Raw genomic sequence first — 20,321 nt, 5'->3', positions numbered from 1 at the left:
GTGTCTACCTCTCACATAGAACAAAAACACCAGGCCAAGCAGATTTCTTAACAACAGAAAACAAAATGGAGAAGGTAAAATAGATGGCAACTCTATCAGCAAGGGGGAGCAATTGGCAGTGTTGAAAAGCTGCTGGTCAGAATTAAACACAGTTTAAGGATTTGTTTCAGCAGCTGTGTTGTGTTTGCAGAAATGGTCTTCCACTCAGATTGCACTGACCAACGGGTACTGTAACCAAATAAAATCTTGGGAAACTAAAAAAATATGGTTAAAGCGTGGGGTTTGTAAGGTATGTATAATTATGAATAGATGTTAATTACTTTGATTAGAGTGATGAAAAAGGAGGACATTAGAGTGTGAGGGTAAAAGGCATATAGAAAAGGGCAAAAGAGACAAGTAAGACAAGGGAACAAGAGAAGGTTATAGCAGGTGACGCAACAGTATAAGGGAGGTCAACTGAAGCAGTTGGCCAGGGGAGCAGAAGCGAGAACAAGTTTAGGATAAAGAAAAAGATCATGAGAGAAGGTGCAAGGCAGACTGGTGACAGGGGTACAGTAGAGGTGGGTAAGCTATTCAGGTTATAGGGCAAGGTTTGATTAATGACTTGAGATTCATCCATAGGTAGGTAACAGGCTATCAGCCCTAGGGCCTATACAAGCCTAGCCATAACGATTCCCTGGCTATTGCTTCCAATAAATATTTACTTTCCTGGACCGCTGTCTAGCGGGGCTACTGATGTGATCCCGGGGTGAATTTCCTATCTCCCATCCAGTCGTCTGAGATGTATTGGCAGCCTATTCCAGAGTATGGGGAGTCTCTGGGTCAGGAAACTATCCCTCCAGCATGTTCTATTTATCGTGATGACAAGGTTAAGATCCCTGGAGCGTGTGGCTCGGAGGGATTGGGATTTCTTTAAGTGTAGCATGCCCAACAACTCTGGGTTTGACATGGCCTCGTATGTTAGGCAGAGATCGCCTCTGAGTAGGCGATGTGCGACAGACTATAGCTGGAGTTTCTTTAGACGGTCAGCATAAGGCATCTGCTTTAGGCCTGTGATTCTTTTTGTGATTGATAAAGACATTTACAGGAGACTGAGGAATGTTGCAGAAGAATTTAGAGACTAGAAAGAACAGTTGGTTGGGAAGTCAGGCAGGAAGGAAGAACAGAGAGGGTTTTTAGAAAATAGGCAGGAGGTAAAGAGGGAAGGGCATTTGGGGATCAAGAAGTAGGAAGGAAAGGTAAAACATCAGGTAGAAATGATGAGTGATAGAGGGAAGCCAGACCTTTAAATGCATTTAAGCAGGAGGCAGTAAGGATTGAGGGGGGCACTTAGCCAGAACAGAAATCGAAGGGAGAGTAAACAGAAGTCTGGGCAGAGAGTAGGCTAGGGATTTGGAGGGAGAGAGGAAGGAGATCCACACAGGTGGGCTTAAGCATATCTTAGGAGATGCAGTAGAAAGGAGATGATGAGTGAATCAATTCCTAGAAGGAAGAGGTGAGTTAGACAGAAAGGAGGAGTTTGGTAACGATGGAAATGGTCCCAGGCCTAATCCTGTGTAAATCATAGTGCTCGGTGACTGAGCTGAATGTCAATGGAGTGGTATGCTGACATAGTGTTCCATATAGGACACAGTTCTCATAAGGAGGACTGTAGAAGTAGCCGAAGTAATAATGGAGCAGACCAAGCAGCTGGAAGCAGTATGTACAGACTTAAGCATTACATTTGCACTCTCTGAAGTGCTTACTGTACCAAAAGCTGGAAATACAAGGAATTAAATTGTTTCATATGCTGGCTCAGAGTGTGGGTAAGGAGCTCAGGATTACTATAATGGGGGGATGTGGAAGAGCAACATGGCAAGTAGTCAGAGCTGCCAGGGAAGCCAGGTGTGAAAGGATAATTGAAGAGTTAGAGCGGTGTTTAGGTTTGCTAGTAGCATAGGAAGGAAGATGGCTGAATTAGAATGTTAGCCGTACTGTATCCTGTAGAAACACTAGTATTGCGTAATGAGGATAAGTGAAACAGGAATAACAGTGCAGTCACTGATGGGGAAATGTAGTAGTATGCATACCGGATAGGTCTGAGTGAGGTCATAGATAATAGGGACATGAAGAAAAAGACGAGAGCAGAAAGAAACGGAAACAGGAATGGGTAAAGAATGGGAAACAGGAATGGGTAAAGAATGGGAAACAGGAATGGGTAAAGAATGTCAAAGAAGCAGTAATGCAAGTTCAAGGGAAGGTGAGCTTCTCAGAAAAAAAGAATTTAAAGGATGGAGTGAGAATAAGAGAGGCTTTAATGAGAGACCTTAGTTTGCTGAAGTTAGAGTGGAGTATCCCATCATCTAGAATGTGCAGAGGGAACAGCTTGACCAAGGGATTCACCTTGGAAGAGCTTCAACAGGATGTGTTGGTTGGAACCAGTGAGAAATGAGTCATCACTTTCATCCTAATTGGATGGATGTAGTAGAGGCTCTACAAGTCCTGGCTTCTATAGCCAGTAGTGACCATGCAGCAGTGTGGGTAGAATAACTTGTCTGATAGGCACATTAGAAGCTCCGAGTCTGAAGCAGATTATGGTAGACTACACAAGTAATAAATATCTGTGATGGTAGTATAAGAAGTATGGGAAATAGGAGAGCTATAGGAAACACTGAAAGGGCCATTCTTAGAAAAGGTGTTGCCAAGGTAGCTTTACATGTACCTTTACTATTTTTGATTCACAAAGCATTTATTTGTTTAATTTTACCTCCTGTACTGCATGTCACGCAATTTTTCTATTTCTGTCTATTTACAGATGCAAGTCCTGTATTTAAATGAATTTCATACTAAAACTACTGTACTACTGCTTTTCCATTCAGGTAATGGCTGACAGGTGTCTTTGCACCCGCCCCCACCCGGTTAACAAATGGTAAATAGAAGAAAAAAAAGAAACTGGTCTGATTCACCAAGGAAGTGAGAACAACCATAACAAAAATGGAAGGAGATACAAGGTTTGGAGGGGTTTGCTGAAGATCAGTGTGAATGTTTTGTGGGGCTAGAAAGACAGCATTGAACTGTATCAGGAAGACAAAAGAGAACATTAAGAATGGTTAGCATGAGATGTATTAAGAAAGGGAAGAGGGTTTTCTTTAGGCAAGTAGAAAGACATAGAAGGGAGAGAAGGAAAGTGGTGAATTAGCTTTGGAAGGACAAAATCATAAGGAGGCCAAGCAAAAAGCAAGAATTCTAAACAAGTCTCCTACCGACTATTAATGGGTGACCTGTGCCTAACTTACAGGGCACTCATGAATCCAGTCCTGATGGAGCTGTTGCACATCCGCAAGGCAAACAGCACAAGAGTCATCTAACCTAGGGATCTAAACCTGGTCTGCAGCTCAAACAGGACTTGCTGGAGATACAGATATTTGCTCTGAGATTACCCGTTCTTTGGAACAGGCTTCCCATTCACATTAAGCAGAGCCTTTACCTGGCCCTCTTCAAAGCAGTTTGGATCGATGGATGGAGAACCACATATTCACTCCTGGGGCAGTGCCTATGTCCCTTGTAAACAGGGACAGTCTGTAAAATACTCAAGACATAGGCACAAGCCTATGCCATCCTCTAGCCCCTAGGGACCATATATCGGGTACAGTAGGGTAGTATTGGCTATTCCTGTAAGGGCTCTTAAACAGTTAGTCTCGTATGCTGTTATGAACCATAGAAGCAGACGTTGAGGGTACCAGCCTGTGAAAGCAAGAAAGAGCTAGAGAGGGGTGGACGTAGAGCTAGAGAGGGGTGGACGTATACGAAAGATAATTGCTGAAGAAGTTGAAGGCTCAAGCTGTGCAAGATGCAAGGGCAGATGATATCTTACAAAAGATACTAAGAAGGATTATGCTAGTTGTGATAAAACTTCAGGCAGAACTGTATGATGAATCCTTTACAGAGAAGGTGGTTCTGAGAGATGGAAATCAATTTGGTATCCCTCCCATCTGCAGAGGTAGAGCAAGGAGAAGCACAGGAAAGTACAGGCCACTAAGCTGACTACAGTGATGGGCATGATGACGATAAATAAAATTACTTCAGGAAGTGGCAAGTGATGTCCTGTGAGGCTTGGTCTTTGGTCAAGTCCCATTTATTTTACTAGTCTTTGACCTCACATAAGGCAAAATTAGTCTGGGGCATCCTTTTCTCGAGTACATCAAGGCTAGAGGAGTGGTGTTAAACTGAGGAGCAGCTTTGAAAAATGTCTCTGAAGAGACTGCAGAAATGATCCGAAATGTATAGCTTCACCTTGGGAATGACAGTACAAAGGCAGAGGAGATAGGGTAAAAAATGAAGGGCAGTTAAAGGAACCAATGATTATCACTGTGTAAAATCTAAACCAGCAGGTTCAGAGTGAAAAGGAAGTGGAGCTGAGAGATAGGAGAGGAGTAGTATTGCAGCAGTTGTATTGTATGGACCAATAGTAGCAAGAGTACTGTAAGGAGGAGTAGTAGTACCGTACAGCATGAGTGCTGTATGGAAGAGTAGTAGTAGCCGGAGTACTGTATGGAGTAGTAGTAACAATACAGCAGGAGTACTGTATGCAGTATTAGTAGCCCTACAGCAGGAGTTCTATATAGAGTAGTAGTAATAGCCCTACAGCAAGGAGTACTGCATAGAGTAGTAGTAGTATTAGCCCTAAAGTAAGGAGTAATGTATGGAGTAGTAGTAGCCCTTGCAGCAGGAGTAATTTATGAAGTAATAGTAGCACTACAGCAGGAGTACTGTATTGAACAGTAATAGCACTACAGCGGGACTACTGTATGAAGTAGTAGTAGCACTGCAGAAGAAGTATTGTATCGAGTAATAGTAGTAGACCTACAGCAGGAGTACTGCATCGAGTAGTAGTAGCCCTACAGCAGGTGCACTGCATGGAAGAGTAATAGCCCTACAGCAGGAGTACTGCATGGAATAGTAGAAGTAGTAATAGCCCTACAGCAGAGAGTACTGTATTGAGAAATAGGAGTAATAGTAGCCCTACAGCAGGAATATATGGAGTGGTTGTAGTAGTAGCACTATAGCAGGAGTACTGTATGGAGCAGTAGTAGCAGTACAGCAGGGCTACTGTGTGGAGTAGTAGTAGAAGCACTACAGCAGGAGTACTATCTGGAGTAGTAGTAGCACTACAGCAAGAGTAATGTTTGTTGTAGTAGTAGTAACCCTACAGCAGGAGTACTGTTTGAAATGGTATTAGTAGTAATAGCAGTAGAGCAGGAGTACCATATGGAGCAATAGTAGTATGACAGCAGGAATACTGTATGCAGCAGCTGTAGTAGTATAGCAGGACTGCTGTGTAGAGTAATAGTAGTAGCACTATAGCAGAAGTACTGGATTGGAGTAGTAATAACCGCACAGCAAGAGTGGTGTATGGTATAGTAGTAGCACTACAGCAGAGGACTGTATGGAATGGTAGTAGTAATAGTAGCAGTACAGCTGGAGTACTGTATGTATTTCAGCAGCTTATAAAAAAAGGAAGGTTACAGTTCTATAGGACATAGTGCGGAAAGTGACTACCAAGCCAGAGTGAGTGGGGTATAATACATGAGAGAAGGAGGATTAGAAGTACTGCAGCAGAACTGTATACAGTTCTTGGGGTTATAAGACAATGGAGATTGCAGTGCCAGTGGGTGTAGAGAGGAGGGTGACTTTGAAGCCTGGTAGGGACTGGAGGTATAATACTTGGGGGATGGGTGTAAGGGAGTTCTTGTAACCAGAAGAAAGGAGAGAGCTTTGATTCTAATATCACTTCCATGCACTTCTCTTCATGCCTCTGAAGCTTGCATACATTCTTGAAACAGTCTCTACATTCTTCCCTTTTTTGCAACATTTATAATGTCCTGTGCTGTTTACTCAGCATATTATCACATATACATTATGCTTTCCATTTATTGTTCTGCATTTCTGAAATTGAGCTATTTTCTCTTAAATCGTGCTGTTTTCTCTATTACTGTACTTCCATGGGTTGAACTTGAAAATGGTCTGGTGGGATCCAAATTCTACTCTGGTTAACAAGTGAAAATAAATAAAAGTACAGAAGGCAATTAGCGGTATATGTAGTAAGGCTACTTTAGTAAAGAAGGAAGTGGAAGGTAAGGAGAGGGCAGGAGTAACAAATGAAGGATGCACACTTGAATTTTCATATGAAAAAGTTTTTAATACAGAGGGAGACAGAAGGTGATGTGGAGTTAGATATTTCAAAGTAAGAAGCTTAGACTCCTGTGATTGTGGAGTGATAGGAGAGAGGAGAGGAGAGCTATGTGCTTGGGCTGTTCAGAGTTACTGGGCAGAAGGGATGCACTCAGTCATCTTCTGATGGCTAGTTTATGTAATGTAACATAAAAGCTATACAGGATCTAGCTTAAAAGCTAAGCATAACTTTTGCATTACCCAGAATGTTTCATGTGCTAGGCTAGTACAACTTAACATTGTTCATTTTTAGAAAATGAACAGCATATAGAGGTTTTGATATATAGGAAAAGTGCAGTGTTATAGATTTTTTAATATATATAGGCTTCACCAAGCTGGAAACCCTTTCGCATTAGAAACTCTTTAAGAAAAGCAGTAATTATATGTGGAGAAGTAATGCTGCAAGTAAGCTGATGAAATCAAACTGTCTTCATTTTTCTGTCTTTTGTTTAATGAATGGGTGAAAATCTACAAATACATACAACCCAACTACTATCAGTTTGTTACCTAATTTTTGCCATGTGACCTACTGCATTTTCAACTCCTCACTTTCGAAGCCACAAGTAAGGTGAAGAATACATTACCTAATGAGCTCTACAAGCCTTGGGAATCCTAGGAACCTTTTCAACACAAGTTGCTTTGTACTTTATGCTATGATTTAAAGTATTGCTTCATTTGGAAGCAGTTTGTCAGGCTTGTATGATGTGGTTAGAGAGAGACATGTTCATTACGTTCACAGGCAGAAGCATAAGCTAAGTCTGTAGAATTCCAAATTACACATGAGCATTCCCCGCTGTCATTTACCATTACATCTGGGAAGTTAAAGCAGCCATTTTGAATCATCTAAATACCAAACAGGCAACAAACCCTCAAATTTTAGATTACAAAATATGTAGAGGACGATTTAGGAATGCATGAGTTTTATTACTGTTTATCTAACATGATCCCTTTAAAAACTAACCAAATTCTATTTCAGTTTTTTTCTTTTAATTTATAAAGTAAGTAAGTAAACTGATCTGTCTTGGACCTTTTCTCCATAACACAGATGACAAAGGCAAGGGTAAATGCAATATATGTAGGCAGTGTACTATAGTCAATTTGAATGTTTTGAAAGGTAGAAGGAAACTAAACTGGCTGGGAAGACTAATAGAGACGCAGTGAAAACAGGCAAACTCCATAAAACAGTGACTGGAGGTCAGAACTGAAGCCCATGCTCTGGTGCTGTAAGGCAGAGAGATTATAGGTTCATGGGTTCATACTAGGCTATCTGCCCTAGGGCATTTATAAGCCTAGCCAGAGTGTGTTTGGCTTTCACCACCCATTTTAAATAAATTTTGCTATGCCCTTTTTCGAGGTTAGTATACTGTGCCTCTGTCTAACAGTGACACAGAAGTGATACCCGGGGTAAACCTACGATCTCCCATCCACTCATCAAGATTCCTCTTGAAGAGAGTCAATGAGGGACTCTGCCTAACCTGGACTGGGATTTTATTCCAGAGTGAAGGGAGCCTCTAGGTTATGAATCTGTCCCTCCAGCATGTCCTATTTATTTCAGTGCTGAGGTTCAAGTCTCTCGAGCGTAGCTCGATGAGATTTGGATTTTCTGAGGTGCAACATGTCCATTAATTCGGGTTGGACATGGCTTTATACGTCAGGCACAGATCGCCTCTGAGCAGGCGGTATGCCACTGAGTAGAGCTGGAGTTTCTTTAACCGGGCAGCATATGGCATCTGTTTGAGCCCTTTGATCCTCTTGGTGAGGTACTTTTGGGGTCTTTCCAGTTGCTGCAGGTGTCTGGTAAGGTACATCCCAAAAGGGGCATTGTACTCAATTATGGGCCTGATGAGGGATGAGTAAAGAGGCACGATGACCTCCCCTGATCTAGATGTGAATCCCTTCATGATTAGGTGGGCTATATAAAATGTTTTTCTAACCACTTTGGCCACGTGGTTTTCAAATGAGAGATTGCTATCAACTTGGGTCCCCAGGTCCCTAATTACTTCTTCCGTACTTAATGGATTACCACCTATGTGGTAATGTGTGGGCACTTTGTTTTTGCCAAAGAGGATGACTATACACTTTTTGGTGTTTATCTTGAGGCCATGGCTCTGGCGCCAGTTGTCTGTTTCTATGAGGCTCTTTTGTAGGATGCTTGTGTCGGGTGGAGAGTCTATTATGGCGCCTAGTTTGTAGTAATCTGTGAACTTAGTCAGCCACAGTCCTTCCGTGTTGGCCTGTACCTCCGAGAAATATATACCGAACAAGAGAGGTCCCAGGACTGAGCCTTGTGGGATGCCACTTGTAACTGGCTTGGAGTCTGACATGGCTCCAGCAATTCTAACCATGTGGCTTCTGTCCTTGAGCCAGTTTGCAACCCATCTAGTGACACAGGGGTTTATATTTAAGCTGGTGAGCTTATCTATAATGCCCGAGTGGGGTATTGTATCGAAGGCTTTTGCGAGGTTCAGGTAGGCTGTGTGGACCACCTTCCCCTCGCCAATGGCCTTGGTGACTGTTTCAAAGAAATCGACCAGGTTTAAGAGGCAGGATCTGCCCTTAACAAAGCCGAACTGGGTAGGATCCAGTGCCTGTAGGTCCCCAATATCTTTATTTATGAGGTCCATGATGATCCTTTCCATAGCTTTGCAGACCAAGCTAGTCAGGCTTATGGGGTGATAGTTTCCAGGATCCGTTGAGGCACCACCTTTGTGGAGCGGGACCACTGTTGCTGTATGCCACTCTTTGGGTACATATCCTGTAGTAAGGCTGAGATTGAACAGTAGTTTTATGTTTGGGTTTAGCACTGAACCATTGTGCAGTGCTTCTCAATTCAGTATGGATCCAGACTGATGTATTACATTTTTATTTATTTTTCTGATATTTAACTATTTTTATTTTATTATAATGTTATTCATGATATATTTATGTATATTCATGTATTCATGTTTTATTTACTCATAGAACTATTAGTTATACAGTAAGCAAATAATAAAAATTATACATTAAACAAATAATAAAAATATATTAAAAAGCCAGAGAAGCAAACATCATGTTAAGCGATAATGACTGAGGTGGTGAAGTGTTGCAGGGGGAAAAACAGACCATCCAGGTCTCTCAGTGTGTTTCAGTCAGTCTGAAGTAGTCCCATGTAAGAGATGAAAACACTTGCATTGGCTGTTTTTAAATAAAGTTTCAGTCTACAAAGCCTGAGGTGTGTCGTGCTACATTTTTGTGTTTTTTAATCGGTTTTTGCTGGTAGATTTTGTTTAAGGAATGCTTTAAAAATTGCTGCTTTCTTTGGTTGTGTACTCTGATGTAGGAAATGAGTGGCAGTGCAGCTTTGTGACTGCTCCCATGTTTGTGCATTTTGCTTTGTGTTTTTGTACCCTTTATTGATGACGACTACTGGCATAGAATAATGAAGAATAAATAGTTTGAAAATGATTAAATGGCCTTTTATTGATGACCTGCGTATTTAACTTGAGTGGTACAGTTCTATGAAGGAATTTTCAATGGATGCAGTCTCTGTAGAAAACAGAATGGCCCCATTTGCATTTATGTTGGTCAAAATTAGAGAATACTTTTATATGAATGAACAAAGCCCATACAGTATTCTCCCATGTTGTATGGCTCTGTACTTCAATGCCATGATTTCCATTTGCCTGGAGCAGAAGGATAAAGTGGTGACAGTGACGTACATGACCCATTACTGACTAGCTGGCTAAGTACTGGTGGACCCAATGGAAAGTGGGATTGAACAGTTTGTGCTGACTCACCTGTTGTGGGTAGAAAGGTGGCAGCTTCATCCACTGCAATTCTGACAGCCCGTGAAGGCTGGGCATCTAAGCAGGTGCAACACAAGGCCAAGGTGAGCACCCACAAAGCAGTACATTGGACATACATGAGAGTACATATGATGAAGGAGCTCATAGTTTGAGACGTCATGAGTTCAAGCCTCTAGAGGGGAACCAGATGAATAGGACTTCAGAGAACAGCTTGAAGAATTCCTGGATAATAGCAAGTCATTGGAATAATGGGATAGCTGATGGTCGTCTAAAAGCAGGGAGAAAAAACTAAAAAAATTAGTAAATATCTCTGCTGAAGGTATAACTAGGGAGAAGCTTTAACTTGTCAGTGCTTGGGCAGGGTTCTGATCATTTTGTTTGCACAGTAGTATGTGATTAGTGATATATTTAATGCCTTTCTCATTACTGAATGTTGCTACTTCTGTTGCTTAGTCACTTTACAGTGGTAAAAAGAAGAAGAACCATTACTCTATAAAGCTAACTACATATTACTTGCATATTAACTTCATAAATCTGAGAAGTTAAACAAATGCTTATATTCATAGTGTTCATATGATGAATGCCCTTTATACTCAGTAGAGTTTTTTCCTGTGCTGAGATCTCATCCTTTTGAAGTCAGTACTTTTGAATTTCTTAGTTTGTAATTCACCTGAATCGCTTGTCTGCCTCTCTGTTTGATAATGCATTGTTTTAGTAAATAAAAGGAGTTTAATGTTATCATCTTTTTTGTCTGATAGGTTTTGAGTTTTTTGAAGCCAGTGCAAAGGACAACATCAATGTGAAGCAAACCTTTGAACGACTGGTCGATATCATCTGTGAGAAAATGTCTGAAAGTCTCGACACTGCAGATCCAACTCTTACTGGAGCCAAACAGGGACCCCAGCTCACTGAGCAGCAGGGCCCACCCCAGCAGGACTGTGCATGCTAGAAGGCATGGATGCATTTCAGCACCTACTCAGTATCACAATCCTGACAATGTAATCATGTGTACAAGCGTCCACTCATTGTTCTATGTATCAAGTAAAGGCAGACCATTTTGCCCCCTTTATTACAAATGATGAGTCTCCCTTTTTTTTTGTCCAGACTTGAGTAGGGAAACAAGAATACTGCACAGAAAGTGCATTAGGTTTTTTTTAAGCTAATAGAGTCAAGTGAGTTTAGAAATTGTGAACCTATCTTAATACTTCTGTTGACCTGACTGAGATGCAAACAATTGTAACATTCATCTTTTAATCCCTGTGCATTGTTAGAGGTTACTGTTGCCTTCTTTTGACGTTTGTACATCAAAGTCTTGTAGTTTAGATAATTAGGTTTGATTCCAGAAACCGATTTTCTTGTTTACTGGTATTCAAAGAGCTTGTGACACATGGGAAACTTGTATCTGGTCTATAGTTGTCAGCTCTCCTATCTTTTTTTTTTTTTTTTTTTTTTTTTTTAATTGTTGCAATCATGTCTGTAGAACCCGGCTTGTTGTAGAACAGACCCAAACATTCTTCTGCTACATTTAATCACATGACAGAATCTGTGGCTTATGTCATAAAAATAAGCACACTGCCAATAGCACCTTATTCATTGGACTGCAGTACCACACTTAGGATCAGATTATCTGGTAGGACAAAGGCCATGTTTCAACAACTCCCTTCTTAAATGAAGGGTATAGATAAATGAGGGGAAATGTAGGACAGTTGATGTTGCACTTAAATTATTCATGTTTTCTCATTGGTGTCATAGGTAATTAAAAGATATATAAATCACTGCCTACAGTAATGCCGGTCATACAAATAAAACAGTGAAGGAGAACCATTTAATATACGGCAAGCTAACTTTAGAACAGGGTTCAGCATGATGTCTTAATGCATTTTCATGCACCAAGTTAAAATATCAGTAAAGAACTTTCAGTGATAACTCCATTTTGCTCCTGATTTTCTCTGATGATAAGTTTCTTTCCTTGTATTGTTTTGTTAGTTCATATTTAGTACATATGTCAATCACTGGTTGTTGATCATGCATATGGACCAGGTTCTTCATTTGCATGCCTGTAACATTATGGGACAACATGTAACATGAGCAGTTGCATGGCTTCATGGTTGTGTTCTGCATTTGCTAATTCCGTGCAAGCAAAGAAGAGAGTACAGTGCATTTTGGTTGTACTTTTTGATGGGATGGATAACAAGCTGGCCAGCTGCTATTTACAGTGACTATATATTTTAATGAGAGATAGGCCACTAATACAAACATTTCTGTAACACGTTTTTGGGGAACAGTCTGAAAGATGGCCTTAAAGAGGACTGATAGGCTGTGTAGATTTTAATGGAATGTATACCTGGACTTCAAGTGAAGCAGAACTGAAATTATATATATATAAAAAAAGATATGCTTATGAAAGTACGAAACACAGCCAGTGTGCGATTGTGGGGGGGGGGGGGTTCCCTTTTCCGTCAAGTTTGTATGAGCATTCAATATTCTTGAAATACTTGTCCCTTCCCTTATTTCCTTCAGCACTAATCCCTAGAATTTAATAGCTACACTGAGTATGTGAGCAAATGCTTGTCAGAATAGCCTTTCTGGCTATTTATTACAGCCATTTATTAAATTAAATCTTTTCAAACCACCTCATGATGTCATGCTTCACTGAATGTATGCAGTGTGAAAATGTATTGGCATCTTGGCTTAAAACTAGGCCTTCACTTGCTTCCCAAACTGTCATGTAGACATATTGAAAATGCCCTTGAAGGAGAGCTCATACTCGCCTTGCTTTCGTACATGCGATTTTAGCAGGATTGTGTCACCAGACCTGTACACATGCTCAGTTTACTAGAATTTTAGGGTTTGCAGAACTCTGCTTTGCTTTAGTCCCAAGGTATGTTTCCACATTATCCACCCCCACACACAAACCAAATTGTTTTTAGTAATTTTTTCATATGTTAAAATAACTATGATCCACCCAGTCTATCAGTTGTATCATTTTCAGGGCAATATAATACTAATCAGTGGAAAGGGCCAGATACACTGACTTTTTGTTCAGATGTTTCCATTTGTTGAGTATACCTTAAGCAGCTATAGGTTTTGGTTTCTTTTGGATCCTTTCTATATATCATCCACCCTCTGTACTTGAAATCAACTAATCAAAATAATTTTATGATATAATGGCTGAAGCTTTTTTGTTTGCATTTGTCACCTGGATGGCTGTCATTTCAAAAGTGTGTTTATTGGGGGTGGCAGCTAGGCTGGATACTTACTCGAAAACATTTCTTTTAAACTTCCCTGCCTCCACTCACATACTGAGAAGGAACTTTGTTTACCATTGTCTGATTTCCACAAAGATGAACACTAAAAGGGTAAAAAAACTCCACACAGCCTGATGATGAAACTTACTTTTTTATGCATTTTGTTTCCTTTAAATTGCAGGACCAGGCAGTAGAGTTAATTTTATCATTAGATAAAATTCAGTCAAGTGCTTCACTGTCCATAGTGTGGAAGTATATTAATTTGTTAAATATGCAGTAGCCTGCATTCAGACACAGAGAAAGATAGAACTGCAGTTGTTGACCATTGATAAACATCTCTTTGCAGAAAGGGGAAGTTTAGAGGTTATTTCTGCAGTCCAGTACCTCATATGCAATGTTTATAAGATGCATTTAAAATGCAGAAAGAGAGGGTGCTCTCCCATTGTATCAGAAATTCTCATTGTACTTAGGAAGGGGAAACTGACTACTGGTGCTGTTAATAGCCCTAATTTTAAGGACGTAGTGTCTCCTTTCGTTGTATAATTAACATCAGCCTGTGGAAGCGGCTGACATCTGCCTCAGACAGCATTAATTTCCACCAGTGTCACAACTAAAGTACCCTCAAAACCATAAAATAAGATAACATGAAACTGCTTTTTGCATCATTGTAGCACGCATGCATTGCTTATTACCTTCTGAGGTATTCTCAAGATTTAAAAAAAAAATGGAAACCGCCATGGATTCCCTTTTAGTGTCGTCATTTTTTAAGTCAAAGAAGCCAATTAAATTATCTATCCAAGTCAAAGAAACCAATTAAAATACCTGAAACAGATTTTACAGCCCGTTCAAATTCACTATACTTGTGTTTAATATGGTTTGGGCGTTTTTTGAATAATTAACTTTGGACATATTTAAATTGCTTAGTAGAGAAATTATACAATTTAATAGCATTTAAATTATTTTCCAACACAGTGTGCATTGGTTCACCTTCCCTTAAAATGTGCTCAGATAGTCTTGCTGAAGACTTTCTTACCATTTTTTAGCACATTTTCTATGCAGAGAAAAATTGACTAGTAACAGGCTACCATGGAGTAAGTGAGGGCTGCAGCAGATAGAAATGTTCAGTGGTACAGCTAGTGTTGCAGATATGAGTTCCTGGACAGAAGAGTCAGTCTCTGGGCCTGTCATATTAATATGGAGACCTCTGCAGTTTATTTCAAATAGGCCGGTCTAAAGAGGACAGTGGCAGCTGTTATGCATTTTGTATCTGTCCTACTGTAGTGCAGCACCAAGGGATCTCCTGCCAATCTCTGTCCCAACATAAAACAAACAAGAGTTGTGCATTGAATCTGTGATAATGAAGTAAAGCAAAATTATATTGCCTTTAATGAAAATGTAAAAACATCCAATGCATATGGGAATGCAAGGTCTGAATACAAAGAACATGGAACGTTTAAAATATTTGCTTATTTATTTCACTCTTCAGTTTTGATTTATGTTTGTTGCTTCATAACCTTACTGGTTTGGCAGCATATTTATAATAAAGTTCCTAAATTTAATGTTGGTAGTGACTGTAGTGATCATTAAAAATGACTGCATCCTGCATGTCACCTTTTTTTCCAGAGTTTCTTTGGACACTCCATTTAGACTTTTCCATATTATTTGATGGATGTGGCAAATGTGAATCATTGTTTACCCATCTGTGCTATGGAGAAATTTGTGGTGTATAGTGTTAAGTTTTTTTTTCCTTTCTGTGTTCCTTGAAGGGTGATTCACTGTAGTACATGTTTTGGCTGAATTCACTCTCTTTCTCTACTGTCTTCCTCATTGTAAATACAGGTTGTAAATAGAATTAACAAGTGGTCGTTGTGTGTGTGCTATGTTCAGTATTTTTGCTTGAGTTTGTGTATTTATTGTACATGTGTGTTGTAGATCTGCCTGTAATTATTTTATATAGATTAAAAAAGCAATACCAGCAAGGGTGAAACTGACTGCAAATCTAGTAGCAAATTCTCAAGTTTTAAAACCAAAGGTTTGACCATACTGTGGTGGATTATCATAGTCAAGCATTTCACAGTTTTGCTAGGTTTTAAAAAACTAGAACTTGATCATTATAACTGTTTTGCTTGTTAAATAATGATCACAAGTCTTGTATTCATTCCTCTGTACTTCATTAAAAAAGGAGCATGAAATGTGATTATCTATTTAAGTGGCAGGTAATTGTTTTAAATATAAGAGGCTCCGCTTGTATTTTTTAACCTTTTTATTCACTATATTGTCATATTTGGTCTTCTGATATAGATTCAGTTACCTTTTAATGCCTTGGAATATGCCTTAAAGTTGTGCCCTTTGTTATAGTGACCAATCTTTTCAAATATTACTTGGGGTTTTAGGAAAATACTAGGCAAATAATCACAGGGACAGACCAGAAGATGCCTAGCCATATACATCTGTAAGAAGACAAACTTAACAAGTTCTTGGCACCCTTTCCAAGCACTTAATAGTGCTCCACCTCCCAGGTTGAGCTGGGACTGCTTGATAACCCTGATTTAAGGTTATATCTACCCAGCTACTCATCAAGACTAGCCTTAAAGATAGCCAAAACAGTACTTTGACCTGCAGGGATAACTTGTTCCATAGACTAGGAAAATGTTGAGTTAGGTACCTCTCTCTGCAGTGAGGCTTTTTTATTTGTTAGGTAGATGTAACTCCCTAGTGTGGGTGTTTGTCGAAGGTTTTTTGAAGAATTAGAAGGTCAGGGTCGTCCATGTTTCAAAAAGTGAGACATGGGTCATCGTGCAGCAGTCTGTAAGCTACTGAGTATAAGGAGAGACATTCTAATTGATGAGTAGTTGAGAGATTTAAGCCCATTCATTCCTTTGTTAAATTGGTTTTATGGTGTCTGTCCTTAGTATTTCATTACGTCTTAGGCAGCACTTTGGAAATGTAAGTAAATTTAAGGAAAAAAAAATAATTTACATTGATAACATTTCAGGTGGTTGTGATTTGGTTAATAATAGCTTGAATTTGCAAATCCCATTCTGTTAAATCTGCAAATGGACAAATCAGTGACCCTTTCCTGTCTTGGTGAGCTTTGACCCATCATCCCAGTGCAAGGAAGAAAAGACCCTTATCCTCCCCCATCATTAACTGTGAGGGTGCCAAATCTTGAAGGAAGATTTATTTGCTGTCATTGAACAACCCATTTGTCTGACAAGTTTGACTGAAAGGGCTTCTGTGGATTGCGATACTACAGTCTAATTGGATACTCTCCCAGGTATGTTTCATTAGTTAGCACATCTGTCACTGGTAGTGTAGCTGTGATTTTTTGAGGATCCTTCTATATTCCATGTTCTCCCTTACACATTCTAGAAGTTTCCCAATACGGCAGTGAATGGCTGCTCCCCTGAACATGTTATTCCTGTCCTTGTTCCTCCTCTGGAGCTGTGCTACTTTGTAGATACGTAATACATGACATGGAATTCTTCTGTGGAGAGAGGAGAACTGTTGCCTCATGTGTCCTTAGTCTGACCTTTAATTCATCGTTGACCTGAAGATTTGATTAATGTATGCATGACTGTGGTATTTGACATATAGTGGTAGATGTAACACCTGCAATGAGTTTCCTAACAGATTGCTTTGTTTTTCAGCTTTGTACATGATTCTCTTTTTTATTTGATTAATTTTCAGATTGCCACTGATGTAGTGTCTTATTTCCACTGGCTGGGTACCAGATTAATCATTGGTTAGCTGGTCAGATGAAGACATAGCAGTGTGTCTCTCAACAGTTACTTAAAGGTCACAGTCTGATCAGCCAGATATGTAGTAACAAATTAGAGTTCTGATTTTAATGTGTTTTAATGCATTCCCAGTTGGAAGGACACTGTGGTGTTGATGCTGCAGTTTGTGTGTCATTTGTAGATCTAAAAACATTTTAATTTTTTTTTATTTCTCACTGAGCATTATTAGTGAAAGTGTAAAACTTGATGGAGACTCAGTTATTTAGATTTGTAATATTCTAAATATTGAATTATCCCATAGCCTCCTGAATATATTTGTCCTACATTGTTTTGTAGTACACGGTGCTTAGTGATTATACTCTAGAATTGGGAAACAACAATCTTGTATGCCTCTTTCTGATAGCAAACAGGTGGATAACAAGGTTTGTTATGCACTAATTAGATGTGTTTTTCTGCTGTCTGTGTGGCAAAGTTAAAGTTTTTCACAGCTTTTCAAAGCTGTAAAACACTATGCACCCTTAATGTTTATTTTCTGTAATTAGCAATACATTAGAATGGCTAAAACTCTATGTACTACAAAGAATTATAATTGGGTCTGGAGAATTATAGCTATTTAGGTATGTGCTGTTGACATGGATGTGAAATTCACCTCAAGGTGAATTTCTTTCCATTTGTGTCTCAAACATACAACTTGCTTATGATCAGAGAAAAGATTGTAATGCCCTGTATTGTGAATGTGAGATGGCTCCATTGATAAAATGTATTTAAGGTATATTTTATTCTAAGTTTTATTATTTTTTGAATGTTCTGTCTCAGTCATGAGTTTCTAGAAACACTGAGATTTATCCAGAGACCTTTGCTGATGACATGACCGAGTATATTAGCTTGGTATAGTAACATTCATTAGCAGAACCTTAAGTCGGTTATTATCTTATTAATTGTATACTATCTTCTTGTTCATATAAAATATCCTTAGGATAAAATGGAAGAGGAATTTTAGTAACTGAGACTGATACTTTTTTTTCACTTTGTCTTCAGAAGTATAGTGTAAAACAGAAGAGGATACAATGCAAATAAATCGGTTCACTATGGAACAGGAAAACTGTCAATATGTTTTAATTTACATATGCAACAAAACTAATCTCCAGGGAACATAAATTTGTGTTGTGTGTGTGTGTGTGTGTGTGTGTGTGTGTGTGTGTGTGTGTGTGTGTGTGTGTGTGTCTCAACAAATGTATGATGGATGTTTTGCTACACAAAATATACTGTGTTATGGCTGACTAGTGGTGTTGATATAGGAAAGAGGAATCATCTTAGAATGTCTGGAATTTTAACTGGATCGCTAAAACAGAAAACACAGCATGCTTCTAACCAGATTAAAAAAAAGATCCCTGAAATGAAGAAAAATCCACCAAAATTTATTAAATTATTGGTCATTAAAAATGGAAGAACCAAGCAGATGAGTAAAAATCATTTCAGATTCTCTGTGTCATAATTTAGACTTTATGTATATGTCAAACTGTACTAAATTGCTACAAGTCATCACCCGCGTATGTCTCTCTGGTAATATGCTTTCTCTGAAGAATGTGTACTCAGTGGAAAACCGTTCTGAATGATCTGATGCATTGCTTGTCTGTTTCTAGTTTTTTTTTCAGAGCAGTGTGTTATTTATTACTATACAGATATATAAATTGTTAGAGATTATTTTATTGAAATTTACCTATTTATGTAATACATGCGGTAGTTTACACAATGACTGTAAAATTAAAGTGTCAAAATTATATGACTTATAAAGATTTCCTAAACTGCTATATTAAAGATATGTTGTGAAGAAATAAATTATTGCCGATGCACTTGTAGTATGTTTCTTTTCAAATTCTTGTGAATATAATGGCAAAATCGTCATGATGCAAAACTGTCCATGAACAAGTTTTTCATTTCCAAAACACTTATGACCACTTTACTAAAGGGTGACAGTCCAAGTGTATATTGGAAAATGCATTTTTGTCACCAAATTACTTGAAGAGTTCTCTTTTCTGCACAGCACTTCATGAAAAGCAGCACATTGCCTTATTAGGAAAATAAATAGTACAATTTTGGTACTGCGACTTGAGCAGACACCATGTTTTCTGGGAGAAAGAAATTTTTTCATCAAGTCAAAATTTTTTCATGAACACAGTTTTCTAGGCTTTATGAGATACATGAGAGAATGGTAAGAAAAGTCCATTGATACATGTAACGGGATTATGTATAACCGCATCTGGAATTTAAGGATATTTTCTTCACACATCAATTTGTGACTAAAACATACTGGAAAAAATAAAATAGTTTCTGAGGAAGTTCTGTATTAAACGAATGAAAGCACTAATTTTTTGTGTAACAGAGTCATATGTTTTGTTTTTTTCAGATACTGGAAAAAATAGAATATAATAAAAATCTAAAAATGCAACCACTAGAGGCAGAACAAACTCAACACAAGAAAGACTTTATTAAAACACTTCTGTGTAGCACATTCATCCTTAACAATGGACTTCCTCAACTCTGAAGAAGTCCATTTGTAAAGGATGGAAGTGGTAAGCTGAAGTTTTTTAATAGTCTTTCCTGGGAATAGTTATTACTATTTGTGAGGGATTAGCAACTACTTCTGTTGCTATATGAAGTAATTACTTCTGCTGTTATGTAAAGGTACCCTGGAATGAGATTATTTATTTTGCTTTTGTTTACTAGGTTTATTAAACTGGGTTAAATCAAAAATCCCTTTTCAGTGGAGGTCTGGGGAGAAGAGCTCCAACATATTACAATAATTTAGTATACATGGACATTAAATAATATACACAAACAAGCACACAGGCAAGTATTACAGTATAAAAGATATTTATGCATTAGTAGATGATGAACATTGAATATTTCAAGTCGGGTATCAGCGGGTTTGTCTGATTGGTAATGGATCATTTGATTAGTGCTTAGGAATTCAAAGAAATTGAGTGAGTGAAAGAATTAGATCAGGCAGAGAATGTTAATAATGTAGTTAAGGTGGAGTATAAAAAAGGTTCAGAGATTATTTGGTGCTAACAATGAAAATTTAAATTTTTTAAGATTTTTTTTTCATTTAGTTTCAGCAATTGAGATAAGGGGGAAGCTAAATAACCTTTTGTTGCAATATTTATGTCATTTCATTTTGCAAAATATTGTCTATTAAAGATATGGCTACCTGTATTAAATGAGTTAATTTTGCAGGCTATATTGTAGTTGGCGTCCAAGTCAGATCTAGCACACGGTTCGCTAGGCACCTGCCTAGGGCCCGTGCAAATTGGAGGGCCAATAAACAGGAAATTAAA

General features: G+C 38.6%; 1 protein-coding gene across 3 annotated transcripts in view; it reads left to right on the top strand.

The window, feature by feature from the left end:
• RAB3A (RAB3A, member RAS oncogene family) overlaps positions 1–18,842 on the top strand; it is a 388,099-nt gene extending 369,257 nt beyond the window's left edge. For all 3 annotated transcript variants that reach the window (XM_044053827.1, XM_044053828.1, XM_044053829.1), the window contains one exon: positions 10,754–18,842. In XM_044053827.1, coding sequence (XP_043909762.1) covers positions 10,754–10,944 — 191 coding nt within the window. In that variant the 3' untranslated portion in view covers positions 10,945–18,842. The remainder of the gene's footprint in view (positions 1–10,753) is intronic.
• Positions 18,843–20,321: the final 1,479 nt, after the last annotated feature.

Source organism: Protopterus annectens, chromosome 13.part0, assembly GCF_019279795.1.
Source record: "Protopterus annectens isolate FY-2018-M chromosome 13.part0, PAN1.0, whole genome shotgun sequence".
Classification (NCBI taxonomy): domain Eukaryota; kingdom Metazoa; phylum Chordata; order Ceratodontiformes; family Protopteridae; genus Protopterus; species Protopterus annectens.
This window is presented reverse-complemented; position numbering and strand designations above follow the sequence as displayed.